General features: G+C 58.4%; 1 protein-coding gene across 1 annotated transcript in view; it reads right to left on the reverse strand.

Moving 5' to 3' along the window:
• The window catches only part of LOC144723685 (cytoplasmic dynein 1 heavy chain 1-like), a 124688-nt gene that overhangs the window by 6318 nt on the left and 102432 nt on the right, over window positions 1–15938 (reverse strand). Inside the window, exons 70-80 of the mRNA XM_078602605.1 lie at window positions 14568–14728; window positions 13589–13700; window positions 11635–11695; window positions 10928–11051; window positions 9470–9583; window positions 7892–8062; window positions 6954–7177; window positions 2994–3097; window positions 1494–1792; window positions 548–701; window positions 234–376 (exon numbers count right to left, since the gene is read on the reverse strand). Coding sequence (XP_078458731.1) covers window positions 234–376; window positions 548–701; window positions 1494–1792; window positions 2994–3097; window positions 6954–7177; window positions 7892–8062; window positions 9470–9583; window positions 10928–11051; window positions 11635–11695; window positions 13589–13700; window positions 14568–14728 — 1667 coding nt within the window. The remainder of the gene's footprint in view (window positions 1–233; window positions 377–547; window positions 702–1493; window positions 1793–2993; window positions 3098–6953; window positions 7178–7891; window positions 8063–9469; window positions 9584–10927; window positions 11052–11634; window positions 11696–13588; window positions 13701–14567; window positions 14729–15938) is intronic.

Here is a 15938-nt window from a genome sequence, read left to right on the forward strand (position 1 = left end):
GCGTGTATCGGTGTGTGTGTGTGTGTCGGTGTGTGTCTGTGTGGGTGTATGTCGGTGTGTGCGTGTCGGTGTGTGTGCGTGTGTCGGTGTGTGTGCGTGTGTCGGTGTCTGTGCGTGTATTGGTGTGTGTGTGTGTGTGTGTCGGTGTTTGTGCGTGTGTCGGTGTCTGTGTGTGTGTCGGTGTGTGTGTGTCAGTGTCTGTGTGTGTACGTGTACGTGTGCGCGCACCGCACCTTCAGCTCCTTGGCGCCGCCCTGCGAGGCCGCGTGGGAGATTCTCTGCAGCTGCTGGATGCGCTCACTGAAGTCGGCCACCCACTGCATGACGGTCATGCTGCCCGGCGTGGTGTAGCGTGCCCAGCTGCGCGGCAGGATGCCTGCACAAAGACAAAGATCCCCCCCCACTCATATAGCCTTCACAGACTGTTGGGTCAAGTGCGGTTAGTGAGCAAGTGTGTGAGTGAGTGAGTGAGCGAGCGAGTGTGTGGGTGAGTGAGCGAGCGAGTGTGTGGGTGAGTGAGCGAGCAAGTGCGAGCGAGCGAGCGCACCCTTGGCGAGCTGGCTGATGATGTTGCGCAGGTAGTTGGTCTGCTTGCGGCGGCCCTCGCACACGGCCACGACGTCGCCCAGGTCCGAGCGCACGTCGTGCAGCAGTGTGGAGCCCACCTTGATCTCCCGCTCGAAGAAACGGAACAGCGGGTCCTGCACGCGCACATCACACACACGCATCACACGCACGCATCACACGCACGCATCACACGCACACACATCACACGGACACACCACACGCACACATCACACGCACACATCACACACACATCACACGTACACACATCACATGCACGCATCACACGCACACATCACACGCACACATCACCCGCACACATCACCCACACACACATCACACACATCACACACACACACATCACACACACACACATCACACACACACACATCACACACACACACATCACACACACACACATCACCCACACATCACCCACACACATCACACACATATCACACACATATCACACACACATCACACACACACACATCACACACACACATCACACACACATCACACACACACGAAGATCCCCCCACACCACCGTGTAGCCTACAGAGACCATTGGGGCGAGCGCTGTTGGCGAGCAGAACGCACGGCACACAAGGGCATGGTGTGGCCAGAAGAAAAACCTCGCTTGGCCGACTTTGTAACCGCACCGGCATTGATGTTTACACACCACACCTGGTGCTCATTTAAGGCTGAGTCGACCTAGGGGAGGCCCGGGGTGATATCACACGCCACTTATATCAACCGTGGCCGGGAATCAGACTCATGTCACCGGGTTCGTAGCAGCAGCAGCGTGGGGTCTAACCGTGACGCCACCGCTCTCCGCGACGACAGAGACGACAGAGACGACGGAGACGACAGCGACGACAGAGACGACAGCGACGACAGAGACGACAGAGACGACGGAGACGACGCACCTTGATGTTGTCGACGGTGCGTTTGAGGTGAGCCAGGCTGCTGGGCACCAGCTCGAGCCAGCCGCTCGCCGTGGAGTGCAGCGAGCGCATCCACGCGGGGCGGCCATCCGCGCCGGGCCCCGCGGAGGCCGACCCCCGACCCTCTTCCCGGTCTTCCTCCTCCTCCCCGCCGCCCGCGCGGCCGCCGGGCGCCGCTGCCCCGAGGCCCGGGCGGGCGAGGCGCTGGGCGTCGCGCACCGCCACGTCCTCCTCGTCCTCCAGCGCCTGCATCTTGAGCAGCTTGCTCAGCATGGCGGCTCCTGTTGTGCCACGCACGCGCGGGCGTGTACACGTGTGTGTGTGTACACGTGTGTGTGCGCGTGTACACGTGTGTGTGCGCGTGTACACGTGTGTGTGTACACGTGTGTGTGTACACGTGTGTGTGTGTACACGTGTGTGTGTGTACGTGTACACGTGTGTGTGCGTGTGTACACGTGTGTGTGCGCGTGTACATGTGTGTGTGTGTACACGTGTGTGTGTACACGTGTGTGTGTGTACGTGTACACGTGTGTGTGTATGCGTGCACGTGTACGTGCAGGTGTGTGCACATGTGTGTGTGTACACGTGTGTGTGTGCACGTGTACGTGCAGGTGTGTACACGCGTTTGGAACGCAAGCGTGTGCGTACACAAATGGCTTGTGAGCGCTGATCAGGGTGAGCGGCCATCGCAGTGCGTGGCATTCAAGGCGAGTGCCAATGATGGTTGAGCGGCGTCAGGGTGAGTGGGGTTCATGATGAGCGGGGTTCATGGTGAGCGGGGTTCATGGTGAGCGGCGTCAGGGTGAGTGGGGTTCATGGTGAGCGGGGTTCATGGTGAGCGGTGTCAGGGTGAGTGGGGTTCATGGTGAGCGGTGTCAGGGTGAGTGGGGTTCATGGTGAGCGGTGTTAGGGTGAGTGGGGTTCATGGTGAGCGGTGTCAGGGTGAGTGGGGTTCATGGTGAGCGGTGTCAGGGTGAGTGGGGTTCATGGTGAGCGGTGTCAGGGTGAGTGGGGTTCATGGTGAGCGGCGTCAGGGTGAGTGGGGTTCATGGTGAGCGGTGTCAGGGTGAGTGGGGTTCATGGTGAGCGGTGTCAGGGTGAGTGGGGTTCATGGTGAGCGGGGTTCATGGTGAGCGGTGTCAGGGTGAGTGGGGTTCATGGTGAGCGGTGTCAGGGTGAGTGGGGTTCATGGTGAGCGGTGTCAGGGTGAGTGGGGTTCATGGTGAGCGGCGTCAGGGTGAGTGGGGTTCATGGTGAGCGGTGTCAGGGTGAGTGGGGTTCATGGTGAGCGGTGTCAGGGTGAGTGGGGTTCATGGTGAGCGGTGTCAGGGTGAGTGGGGTTCATGGTGAGCGGGGTTCATGGTGAGCGGTGTCAGGGTGAGTGGGGTTCATGGTGAGCGGTGTCAGGGTGAGTGGGGTTCATGGTGAGCGGTGTCAGGGTGAGTGGGGTTCATGGTGAGCGGCGTCAGGGTGAGCGCTCACCCTGCGTGGTGAGCAGAACGATCTCGGCGTTGTCGGGGAGTCCGAGCCACGAGGGCACCTGCGTGTCCGGCAGCGTCTCCACCCACTGCACAAACTCCTCCCTCCTGCCCACCCGCGGGCGCACACACAGACACACACACACAGATCACATAGACACACACAGACACATAGAGATGACACACACAGACATACACAGATCACATAGACACACACAGACACGCACAGATACATAAAGATGACACACACAGACACACACAGATCACATAGACACACACAGACACACACAGATCACATAGACACACACAGACACGCACAGACACATAAAGATGACACACACAGACACACACAGACACACACAGATCACATAGACACACACAGACAACAACAACCGCCATTCGCCACTAAGTGGCGGTGACGTCACCACGACGCTTGTGCCAGGCCATGTGCACCCTGAGGCCACGTGAAGTGTCGAACGCCCGCTGGCAGGAGGTCACGGGGCAGACCCAGGTGCCACGGGTCGACTGACCAAGATGACCGAGATGACTGGCTGATGCACCACCTGTGCCCCCTACTGTGCCAACTTGCTGTGCTTTAGCCACCCGGCGCTCCGCTCGTTGTTGTGAGCGTCGCTCCTCCGCCCTCCGTTGTTGTTGGAGGGCGACTGCCTCCAACTGCCCAGTAGCGTCCTTCACGAGCCTCCTCCACTGAGGCCGATCTTGACACCGCTGGTACCAGTCATCGGCAAGTCCACTCAGCTCCACGTCCTCCTGTACCACATCACTCCATCTCTTCTCTAGCCCGTGCCGCGCCCGTTTAGCCCCCTCGATCCGGCCGAACAAAAGCTGTTTAGGCATGCGGTGGCTGGGCATGCGGGCTACATGACCCAGCCAACGCAGCCTTGCCTGCCGGAGGAGCTCACTGATGGGACTTTGCCCAGATCTTTCAAGGACTTGTGAGCTCCTCACACAATCCAGCCTGGTTAAACCCAGGATGGATCGTAGGCAGGCCAGCCTAAATGTTTCCAACCGGCGAAGATGCTCCACTAGGGGGGTCCACGTTTCGCAAGCGTAGAGAAGGGAGGGAATGACCGTGGCCGAGAAGACCTGAAGCTTCGTGCGGAGCGACAAACCAGGTAGCTTCCACACAGCGTTACGCAACCGATGAAAAGATATTGCCGCTCGACTGATTCGGAGTGAGACCTCTGCTGATAAACTGGAGCCGGTCATGAGCACACTGCCCAGGTATGGGAAACTCTCTACTCTCTCCACAACTGCCCCATCACCGATTGGGAGTTGTGGGGGCGGAGTGCCCGATGGTACAAAATACCCAGGCAGGTGCTTAGTTTTGGTGGGGCTGATGGTAAGGCCCCACCTCTTAGTGGCACACTCCAGTCTCAGCAGCAGCGTCTCCAACTCCTCTTCTGAATGAGCAGCTATTACCAAATCATCGGCATACATAACGTGGTTGACCAATAGGGAGCCATCCCTTGATCGCACCCGGGCGTCGATCAGCCTCCCATTATATCTGTACCAAATGGTAATTCCCCCGGTACAGCTATTGAAGGCTTCACGAACCACGCAGTCGAAATAGATGTTAAATAATGTGGGAGCCAGAGGACATCCCTGTCGCACAGACACACACACACAGACACACACAGACACACACAGATCACATAGACACACACAGACACGCACAGACACACAAAGATCACATAGACACACACAGCCACGCACAGATCATACAGACACACACACACAGATCATACAGACACACACAGACACATATATTATACAGACAACAACAATCGCCACTAGGTGGCGGTGACGTCACCACGACGCTTGTGCCAGGCCATGTGCACCTTGAGGCCACGTGAAGTGTCGAACGCCCGCTGGCAGGAGGTCACGGGACAGACCCAGGTGCCACGGGTCGACTGACTGAGATGACCGAGATGACTGGCTGATGCACCACCTGTGCCCCCTACTGTGCCAACTTGCTGTGCTTTAGCCACCCGGCGCTCCGCTCGTTCTTGTGAGCGTAGCTCCTCCACCCTCCGTTGTTGTTGGAGGGCGACTGCCTCCAACTGCCCAGTAGCGTCCTTCACGAGCCTCCTACACAGAGGCCAATCTTGACACCGCTGGTACCGGTCATCGGCAAGTCCACTCAGCTCCACGTCCTCTTGTACCACATCACTACATCTCTTCTCTAGCCCGTGCCGCGTCCGTTTAGCCCCCTCGATCCGGCCGAACAAAAGCTGTTTAGGCATGCGGTGGCTGGGCATGCGGGCTACATGACCCAGCCAACGCAGCCTTGCCTGCCGGAGGAGCTCACCGATGGGGCTTTGCCCAGATCTTTCAAGGATTTGTGAGCTCTTCACACAATCCAGCCTGGTTAAACCCAGGATGGATCGTAGGCTGGTCAGCCTAAATGTTTCTAACCGGCGAAGATGCTCCATTAGGGGGGTCCACGTTTCGCAAGAGTAGAGAAGGGAGGGAATGACTGTGGCCGAGAAGACCTGAAGCTTCGTGCGGAGCGACAAACCAGGTAGCTTCCACACAGCGTTACGCAATCGATGAAACAATATTGCCGCTCGACTGATTCGGAGAGAGACCTCTGCTGTTAAACTGGAGCCGGTCATAAGCACACTACCCAGGTATGGAAAACTCTCCACTCTCTCCACAACTGCCCCATCACCGATTGGGACACACACAGACACACACAGACACACATAGATCATACAGACATCCACAAACACACAGACACATACATATGACACCCACAAACACATACAGACAGACACCCACAGACACCCACAGACGACACCCACAGATACGTTGCCGCACGCTCAGCCTGGACGCCTGAGGGCCACGGGTGACGCTGACACCGCGTCTCCGTGACCGGGCACGGCCACCCACGAATGGCCGAGGGCCGTTCCAGCACGACATGAAATCCGTCTCTCCACGCTGCGAGCCACGCGGCTCCGTGGGTTTCTCCTCCCCTCCAGGGCCATAGGGGAGTGATCGTAAATGTCGAGGAGTTATGAGCTTCAAGAGAGGGCACGCCGGGGGTTCGGTTTGATCCCAGTGGTTTTTCCAACCTTTCTGAACCGGCTGTGGCCGTCGACCCTCAACAACTTCACGCGGACGACCGAATGAACACCAAGAGTGTTTTTGTTTTGTTTAAATTGACAACTCTACCAGCGCTGTGCAATATTTCTAACATAAATGATTAAGCTGCTTTCCATAGAGCCGCGCTCTTCTTGAAGTTCACAGTTGTGTGACACGGGAGGTAACGGCTACGGTGCGCTGCGTGTAAAATCTATTTTATTTTTATTTTACTTTTGACTTTTTTATTTTACTTTTGACTGCAACAAGTTCCGCGCGACCGCCACTTGGGAGCCACTTGGTCCGTCCGTCTCAAGCTAACGCTGCTTGGCGACCTGAATCTGGGGGCACCACGGTGGCTATGAGATGTTAACTACCTTGCCCGGTCTACAGGAGGTAGCGGGTTCTCCCCTTGTTTGTGTGGATTTTTCCTCGGGTCCTCCGATTTTTCCTTCCACGTTTAGAATCGACGTCACGCGTTTGGAGCAGCCGTGTCCAACTCAATAAGACAGCGGTGCCGGTTTGTATTCAAATGCAACCTCCCACGGGCCATTACAGTTGGGCCTATGAAAATGAAAACCATAATAACACGGTATTAATCTACCGATACAAAATCCCAAAGCGCAGGAAAAGAGAGTTGATAATATTTTTTTCAGCAGGGCGAGCAAAATCCCCCGTTTAAATGTTCGGTTTAAATTCAGGTTGACTTTAGGGTAGACGTAAAAAAGAAACACGTGGCGGGCAGGAGGAAGGGGCTTGGGGGGCCGGGTCCGACCTGCGGTCTGTGTTTGACAGCCCTGGTTTAGAGCATTTGGCTGCGACTATAAATTTCCACGCGAGCGGAGCCGAATCTTCTCACCGGATGCCGTCCGGCATGAGGATGTCGCGCGTGGAGCCGTCGCTGGCGCCTTGGACGAGGCGGAAGTTGCGGTCGAAGCTGGCCGGAGTGAAGATTCGCTCGAGGAAGGTGTTGAGCAGCCGCTGGTCGAACTCGTTGTCGATGCGGCCGCCGTAGATGGACTGCGACATGAGGGTCTTGAGTGCCGCCCACGGCACCTTCTCCGGAGAGATGTTCTGACGGCCCTGGGGTCATCAATGTCATCGTCGTCATCATCAGGGTCTTCGTCACAAGCATCATCGCGATCGTGGTCGTCAGGGTGACGATGATGTGCCCGCCACAACCAACCCCAATAACGCCGCGTGTTGTTTTCATAACGTGAATTGGAGGTATAACGTGATGATGAATGTATTAGGGAGCACATTTTTTGTAAAACGCGGATGCGAATTGGATATAACGCGATCGAGCAAGCGGAACGACGTCGCGCGTGAGTCGGAATAAGCGGTCGTACGGCTGCCTGGGTGTAGCATCGTCGTGCGAGGCAGTGGGATGCTGCCGGATGCTTCTAGATGCCGCCCTACACGCGGCTCAGTCTCTGTTCGGCCTGCGTACGCACCTCGCGCGTTATCGAGGACTGCGCTTTGGCCCCCACACAAAATATTAATTATTTATTTTTCCATCACGCGGCGTCCTTCAGGAACGCAACTCCTGCCGCCGCGTCACAGGAGCACGACGCTGCATCACATCGGACACCGGGACGTCGAAGCGCCGGGCCCTGGGCAGTCGCCCCGATTCGCCGTGCACCCTACGGACGGCTCCGCTCCTACGTCTAGGTGCCCCCCCCCAGCCACCCCCCCGCTCCCCCCCACCCCCCCCGCTCCCCCCCACCCACCCGCTCCCCCCCACCCATCCCCCCGCTCTCCCCCACCCACCCGCTCTCCCCCCCCCCCCCCGTGCACCTTGGTGGCGTCGTCGAGCCAGGTGTCGACGGTGTCGTACGCGGAGCGGAGGTCCGACTCGCTGAACTCATAGCGCTTGGCCCAGCCGAGCGGCACATAGCGCAGGCGCTCCTGCACCACGGCGTGGAACCACGCGATCAGGAAGTACAGGCGGGCCCGCTCGCTCGGGGCCTGGGAAGCGGGGAGAGACACGGGGGGAGAGACACGCGGGGAGTGACACGGGGGGAGAGACACGGGGGGAGAGACACGGGGGGAGAGACACGGGGGGAGGGACACGCGGGGAGGGACACGCGGGGAGAGACACGCGGGGAGAGACACGGGGGGAGGAACACGGGGGGAGGGACACGTGGGGAGGGACACGCGAGGAGAGACACGGGGGGAGAGACACGCGGGGAGAGACACGGGGGGGAGAGACACGCGGGGAGAGACACGGGGGGAGGGACACGCGGGGAGGGACACGCGGGGAGGGACACGCGGGGAGAGACACGCGGGGAGAGACACGGGGAGAGGGACACGGGGGGAGGGACACGCGGGGAGGGACACGCGGGGAGAGACGCGGGGAGAGACACGCGGGGAGAGACACGGGGGGAGAGACACGCGGGGAGAGACACGGGGGGAGAGACACGCGGGGAGAGACACGGGGGGAGGGACACGGGGGAAAGGCACAGGGAGACATGGGGAGAGGCATGGTGAAGGTACACGGGCAGACACAGGAGAATCAGGCAGGCATGGGGGGGAGACACAGGAGAGACACGGGAGGGATGTGAGAGGCATGGAAAACAAATACGAGGAGATACATGGGGCAGAGGTATGTGGAGACACGGTGGAAGGCAGACAGAAGACACACAGGAGAGAGGTGAGCGAGTTAGTTGATCGATTTAACATCTCCGCTATTATATATACACACATTTGAACCATGTTGTATTTAGCATTGCCATTCTGACGACATGACCCTCTCCAACCAATCAAAGTGCACGGTGCTTGCATGTCTGCACGCACCGTCTGTGCTGTGTGCTGCTGCGCATGTGTCTGCGTGTGTCTGCATCTGCTGCGTATGCGTGTGTCATGCGTGTGTCATGCGTGTGTCTGCGTGTGCTGCCTTCGCTGTGTAAACATCGGCACTGGGAAGAAAGAGGTGGCCGGGCGTGGTGCTGCCCGTGCCGGGTTGGCCTTCATCGGCGCTTGCTAACAGCGCTTGCCCCAAAAGCTTGCGCCAGTTTCCGTTGTGACTTGCTGACCCCGTGCCCCTACTGGGCATCTGTAAAGAAGAGCTTCATAGCTCGTCGGATTTCTCCACGATAAATAAATAATCTGATTATTTTTTCTTTCTATTATTATTATGTATGCTTGTTTACCCAAGTAAGCCTCGCCGAGTCTTCTAAGGGGGGTCCTGCCAAGTTTTTCGCAGCACCAGGAGGAGGGGGTGGTGGGGGCGGCGATGATTGCTCGCAGTATAACTTTGGCGGTGTAAGTTTTTGTATTTGGTCAACGAAGCGTCCGTCGGGTGGTCTACGTGGTGCGTGCCGTGGGGGTCGTGGGGGAGGTCGTGGGGGGGGGGGGGGTGCCGCCGCGTCTCACCCTGCACATGCGCGCCGCGGGGATGCTGCTGAACGTGCGCATCATGTTGGCCTTGACGCCCGGCGGAGGCTCGAACACGAAGATCCGCCCGGCGCGGAGCAGGTTCACGGGCACCTGCGCGGCACGGCGACGGGAGCCGCATGACGACGAGCAGCGACGAGGGCTTCAGAATAGAGAAACTAGAAACGACTTTGTACTTTAGCAGGCCAGGGCCCACTGAGCTGCGTGGCTCTTCTTCAGAAGCGACCTGCCCATCACAAATGACGGCTCAACCAAGTGGCTCGTCGTCGTCACGTGGACGTTTATAGCAGCAGGCAAATACTCTAAACGCGTGACGTTGATTCTAAATGTGGAGGGGGAAAACCGGAGGACACGGAGAAAAATCCACGCGACCACGTGGAGAGAGACACCGCAAACTACAAATATACAGCAGCAGCAGGCGTCAGGATCAGGATCGAACCCACGACTTCCTGCGTACCAGGCGAGGTCGTTAACATCTAGCCACCGTGGCCCCCCATAATGGCGGCGTCATGAAGATGTGTGTGCTGTGTGTGCTGTGTGTGTGTGATGTGTGTGCTGCGTGTGTGCTGCGTGTGTGCTGTCTGTGCTGTGTGTGTTGTGTGTGCTGTGTGTGTTGTGTCTGCTGCGTGTGTTGTGTGTGCTGTGTGTGCTGCGTGTGCTGTGTGTGCTGTGTGTGTGTGCTGCGTGTGTGTGTGTGCTGCGTGTGCTGTGTGTGCTGTGTGTGTGTGTGCTGTGTGTGCTGCGTGTGCTGTGTGTGTGTGTGTGCTACGTGTGCTGTGTGTGCTGTGTGTGCTGTGTGTGTGTGTGTGCTGTGTGTGCTGCGTGTGCAGTGTGTACTGTGTGTGCTGTGTGTGCGTGTGCTGTGTGTGCTGTGTGTGTGTGCTGTGTGTGTGCTGTGTGTGCTGTGTGTGTGTGTGTGTACTGTGTGTGCTGTGTGTGTGCTGTGTGTGTGCTGTGTGTGTGCGTGCTATGTGTGTGTGTGTGATGTGTGTGCTGTGTGTGCTGCGTGTGCTGCGTGTGTGTTGTGCGTGCTGTGTGTGCTGCGTGTACTGTGTGTGTACTGTGTGTACTGTGTGTGTGCTGTGTGTGTGCTGCGTGTGCTCTGTGTGTGCTGCACAGGCTGCGTGTGCTGCGTGTGCTGTGTGTGCTGCGTGTGTGCTGTGTGTGCTGCGTGTGCTGCACAGGCTGCGTGTGCTGCATGTGCTGCGTGTGTGCTGTGTGTGCTGTGTGTGCTGTGTGTGCTGTGTGTGCGGCACAGGCTGTGTGTGCTGTGTGTGCTGCGTGTGCTGCGTGTGCTGCGTGTGCTGTGTGTGCTGCGTGTGTGCTGCGTGTGTGCTGTGTGTGCTGTGTGTGCTGTGTGTGCGGCACAGGCTGTGTGTGTTGTGTGTGCTGTGTGTGCGGCACAGGCTGTGTGTACTGTGTGTGTGTGTGTGCTGCCTTGGGGTTGATCTCCATGGTGAGGAAGAGCCTGAAGCCGGTGTGCGGCTGCAGGGAGTGCAGCTTCTTCTCCAGCTGCATGAGCCAGCCCGGAGCGAGGTGAGCGTTCTTCAGCATCACCCACCTACAGCCACACACGCACTCATCACCACTCCACAACACTCCTCAACACTCATCAGCACTCATCAACACTCATCAACACTCATCACCACTCCACAACACTCATCAACACTCATCAACACTCCTCCTCATGCCGCGAGCGTTCGTCAGCGTCACCCACCGAGAGTGGCACACTCACTCTCTCACCTCTAACCCCTCACCTCTAACCTCTGACCTCACACTTCACTGCCCTCTCACCTGCAATCGAAGCTAAACAAGAGGTACTTGGGACAACGCATGAACCATTGGTGTTGACGTTGATAAACGACACCATTGCAATGGATAAAGAGGAGCCAAGCTACCCTCAATTGTCCCAGTCAACACGGAACGTGACGGTCGCTATGGAGATGGTTGTTGCGTGAGTGGGGGGTGAATGATGGGTGACGGTCGCTATGGAAATGGTTGCTGTGTGAGTAGGGAGTGAATGATGGTGACGGTCGCTATGGAGACGGTTGCTGCGTGAGTAGGGAGTGGATGATGGGGGGGGGATGCGAGAACGAGTGACTCGTGCGAGGCCGGGAGAGTGGAGGCTCACGGCGGAGGCTCACCGGCCGGACTTCACTGCGGAGTTGATCGCCTTCTCGGCCTGGCTGAAGCCCTCGGCCGAGCCTGTGGAAGAGCAAACGAGTCGCAGAGAGAGCGGCGCCGGAGACATTTACCGAGACCACTACGGCAGGTGACCCGTTTGTGTGCGTGCATGTGCGTGCGTGTGCATGCATGAGTGAACGTGCATGAGTGAACGTGCGTGTGCGTGCATGAGTGAACATGCGTGTGCGTTCGTGCGTGAGTGTGCGTGCGTGTGCGTGATTGTGCGTGTGTGCGTGTGCGTGAGTGCGTGTACATGAGCGATGGTGCAGCGGTTAGCGCTATGCAGCGCTGCAAACTCGGCGGCCCGGGTTCAATTCCCGTTCACGATCGACACCGGTGGCGATTATCCGAACCGGTCCTGCGCCTCCCCTAGGTCGACTCAGCCTTAAATTAGTACCTGGTGCGGTGTGTAAACATCGCCACTGGGGAGACAAAGGCGGCCGGGCGTGGTGCTGGCCACCCACCCCCTCGTGTGCCACGGTGCCGGCCTTCATAGGTGCTCGCTAACAGCACTTGCCCCAACAGTGTGTTAACGCTACACGGGGGATCTTTGTCTTTGTGTGTTTCACATTTTGGGCCGAGTGGCGAATCAGAGGCTCATGATTCGAATCCAGTAGGCCACCCGGGTTAACACTACGAGTGGACAGTATGAATATGTAGTGGTGGTATTGACGTGCGCCGACTGTGACAGTGATGGATCACGGGGCGGCGCGGGGTGCGGGGTTGGGCACGCGTTGTGGGCGTGGTGTGGACGCGCGCGCCGGGAGTGACAGATGACGGGGCGGCGCGGCGTGGGTGGTGAGGCACGATGAGATGTGGGAAAAGAGGATCGTAGCCAGCGCCCAGCGATTGGTCGAATAAGTGGGTGCTCGCAGCGACGTCCGCAGGTGGGGTATAAAGGGGGACGCGCGAGAGCACTCGGGGAGAGTTACCCAGTTGAAGACCCGAAGACGGAGCTGAAGACCTAGTGCCCGAGACCCCTAGTCCCGCCGTCCTTGTGGGGACCGGGGCCCTGTGTGGCTCGGAGGCGAGGCTGTGGGACCCGGGGTCCGACGCCCCCGTGGGTCGGGCCGGGGACCCACAGTCGAGACGGATACCCCGGGCAGGGAGTGTCCCGAGTAGCTCAGTGGCGTTAGTCGCCGAGTAGCTAAGTGGATGTTGGTCATCCGAGTAGCTCAGTGGCGTTAGTCGCCGAGTAGCTAAGTGGGTGTTTGTCACCCGAGATACTAAGTGGATGTTGGTCATCCGAGTAGCTCAGTGGGCGTTAGTCGCCAAGTAGCTAAGTGGGTGTTTGTCACCTGAGATACTAAGTGGGTGTTTGTCACCCGAGATACTAAGTGGGTGTTTGTCACCCGAGATACGAAGTAGGTGTTAGTCACCTGTGAACGAGTTTGATAAAATAAAGAGTGTGTTACCCGTGAAGTCGTCTCCCGCCGAGTTACTACATTACAAATACAAGGCCTCACAGCGGACATTAAAGATCCCATGACGTCATCCGTGGGTTCGTATGTTCCGGCATTCACGTCAATTGGGATTACACGTAGCAACAACATCGCCCCCTGGTGAGTCACCTTGTGCCGCACAGGGACAGCTGCCACTGGGGGGTCCCCTTCCAATGTTTGCGATGAGATGTCGTGCGAAGTGATACTGAGTTGCTGTGGCATTTCAGTAAGTGCCATGTAAAGGCAAAGATGATGCTGATGATGATAACAATGACGACGGTGATGACAATAATGACGACAACGATGACGACAATGACGACGACGATTATGACGACGATGACGACGATGATTATGACGACAATGATGATGATGATGACGACGACGATGATGACAATGACGACAACGATGACGACGACGATTATGACGACGATGTCGACAATGACGACGATGACGATGCTGCTGCTGCCCCCACCAATGGCGATGGCGGTGAGGAACTTGTTCTGCTCCGTGGCCAGGTCCTCCACCCTGCCGCTGGCGTCGTACCCAGGCACGGAGCACATGAGCACGGGCGTCCCGGGGCGAACCTTCAGAGGGGGGGGGGGGAAGCGATGAGGAGGAGCGACGAGCCGTCCCGAGTCACATCGCGGGATGGAGAAGCCGAGGGCAGCGGTTGTATGGATGTTGAATTATTTTGCACCGTACGTGGCCAACCGTGGCCATCGGCAGTGTGGGGGAAGGACATCAAACTAAACACAAACATATGTTCTAAAGGAAATGAGTTTGCATAGCTCCAGTGGCTTCCTAATATCGGAAGAAAGAGCGTTCCAGACGGCCGCTGAAGCGCATCTGAAAGCGCACGATGCGGTGACCCCCTTTGTTTGATGGTTAGCCAAAAGCCACTGCGAGGATGACCGGAGTTTGCATGATGGTTATGCTCCTTGTTGAGATCAACAAGGTAATGTGGTTCATTTGTGGCAAGAACATTGTGTGTAATGAGTGCAATCTTATAGTAAACTAAACTATTTTTATTATACCAGGTAAGGCCCACTGAGCTGTACAGATCTTTTTCAGAATGTGGAGAAAAACCCACAGGACCACAGGGAGAGAGACAGAGAGACATGCAAACTCCAAATATACAGCAGGCATCGGGGTCGGGATGGAACCCACGACCTCCTGCATACCAGGCGAGGTAGTCAACATCTCCTAACCACCGTGGCCCCCTTGGCCCAAGTTCCCTCTGCTTCGTCAGTGTTCTTGCGGCGGTGGTGTTATCAACGTTCCGCTTGTTTAGCCAGGCAAGCCTGGCCGAGTCTCGCGAGTAGCAGGCCCGAGTTGGGACAACGGCCGCGCGTGTTCCGAAGCGCGCGGCTGTTGGGCGTGGGTCTAAGGCGGCGACGGCGCCGACTGATATCGGCGACGACGCCGCGTCGGTGTCCGCCGCGGGCTGCTACCTCGTTGTCGACGATGGCCGCCAAGTCCATCTCCTGGTCGAGGCCGCTCATGAAGCCGTCGGCCAGGACGCACGACACGAGGGCGTGGGCCGCCGCCAGCAGCCGGTCGGGGCGCAGCGCCTGCACACTCAGCAGGCGCATCAACGCCACCCCCACGGGGGCTACACGGGGGGGGGGGGGGGGGGCACACACCATCATCATCGCCACCATCATCACCATCAACATCATCTCCACCATCACCATCATCATCGCCACCATCATCATCTCTACCATCATCACCATCAACATCACCACCACCATCAACATCGCCACCACCATCACCACCACCATCAACACCTATAACTATCACCACCATCACCACCATCACCACCGCCACCATCAACATCACCACCACCATCAACATCGCCACCACCATCACCACCACCACCATCAACATCATCATCTTCATCACTACCACCAGCGACACCATAACTGCAGTGTAGTGTGGCTGGCTGGGGTGGTCTGGCTGGCTGTGGTGGTGTGGTGTGTGGTGGTGTGGCTGGCTGTGGTGGTGTGGGGTGGTGTGGCTGACTGTGGTGGTGTGGTGTGGGGTGGTGTGGCTGGCTGTGGTGTTGTGGGGTGGTGTGGCTGACTGTGGTAGTGCGGGGTGATGTGGCTGTGGTAGTGTAGTGCGGTGTGATGTGGCTGGCTGGGGTGGTGCGGTGTGGGGTGATGTGGCTGGCTGGGGTGGTGCGGTGTGGGGTGATGTGGCTGGCTGTGGTGGTGCAGTGTGGGGTGATGTGACTGGCTGTGGTGGTGCGGTGTGGGGTGGTGTGGCTGGCTGGGGTGGTGTGGCTGGCTGGGGTGGTGCGGTGTGGGGAGATGTGGCTGACTGTGGTGGTGCGGTGTGGGGTGGTGTGGCTGACTGGGGTGGTGCGGTGTAGGGTGGTGTGGCTGGCTGTGGTGGTGCGGTGTGAGGTGATGTGGCTGACTGTGGTGGTGCGGTGTGGGGTGGTGTGGCTGCCTGTGGTGGTGCGGTGTGGGGTGGTGTGGCTGGCTGTGGTGGTGCGGTGTGGGGTGATGTGGCTGGCTGTGGTGGTGCGGTGTGGGGTGGTGTGGCTGGCTGTGGTGGTGCGGTGTGGGGTGGTGTGGCTGGCTGTGGTGGTGCGGTGTGGGGTGATGTGGCTGGCTGTGGTGGTGCAGTGTGGGGTGGTGTGGCTGGCTGGGATGGTGCGGTGTGGGGTGGTGTGGCTGACTGTGGTAGTGTGGGGTGATGTGGCTGGGCTGGGGTGGTGTGGTCTGGGGTGGTGTGGCTGACTGTGGTAGTGCGGAGTGGTGCGGTGTGGCTGGCTATGGTGGTGCGGTGCGCTGTTGGGTCTCCGTGTGGCGGCG

Source organism: Lampetra planeri, chromosome 18, assembly GCF_965212315.1.
Source record: "Lampetra planeri chromosome 18, kcLamPlan1.2.h2, whole genome shotgun sequence".
NCBI lineage: Eukaryota > Metazoa > Chordata > Hyperoartia > Petromyzontiformes > Petromyzontidae > Lampetra > Lampetra planeri.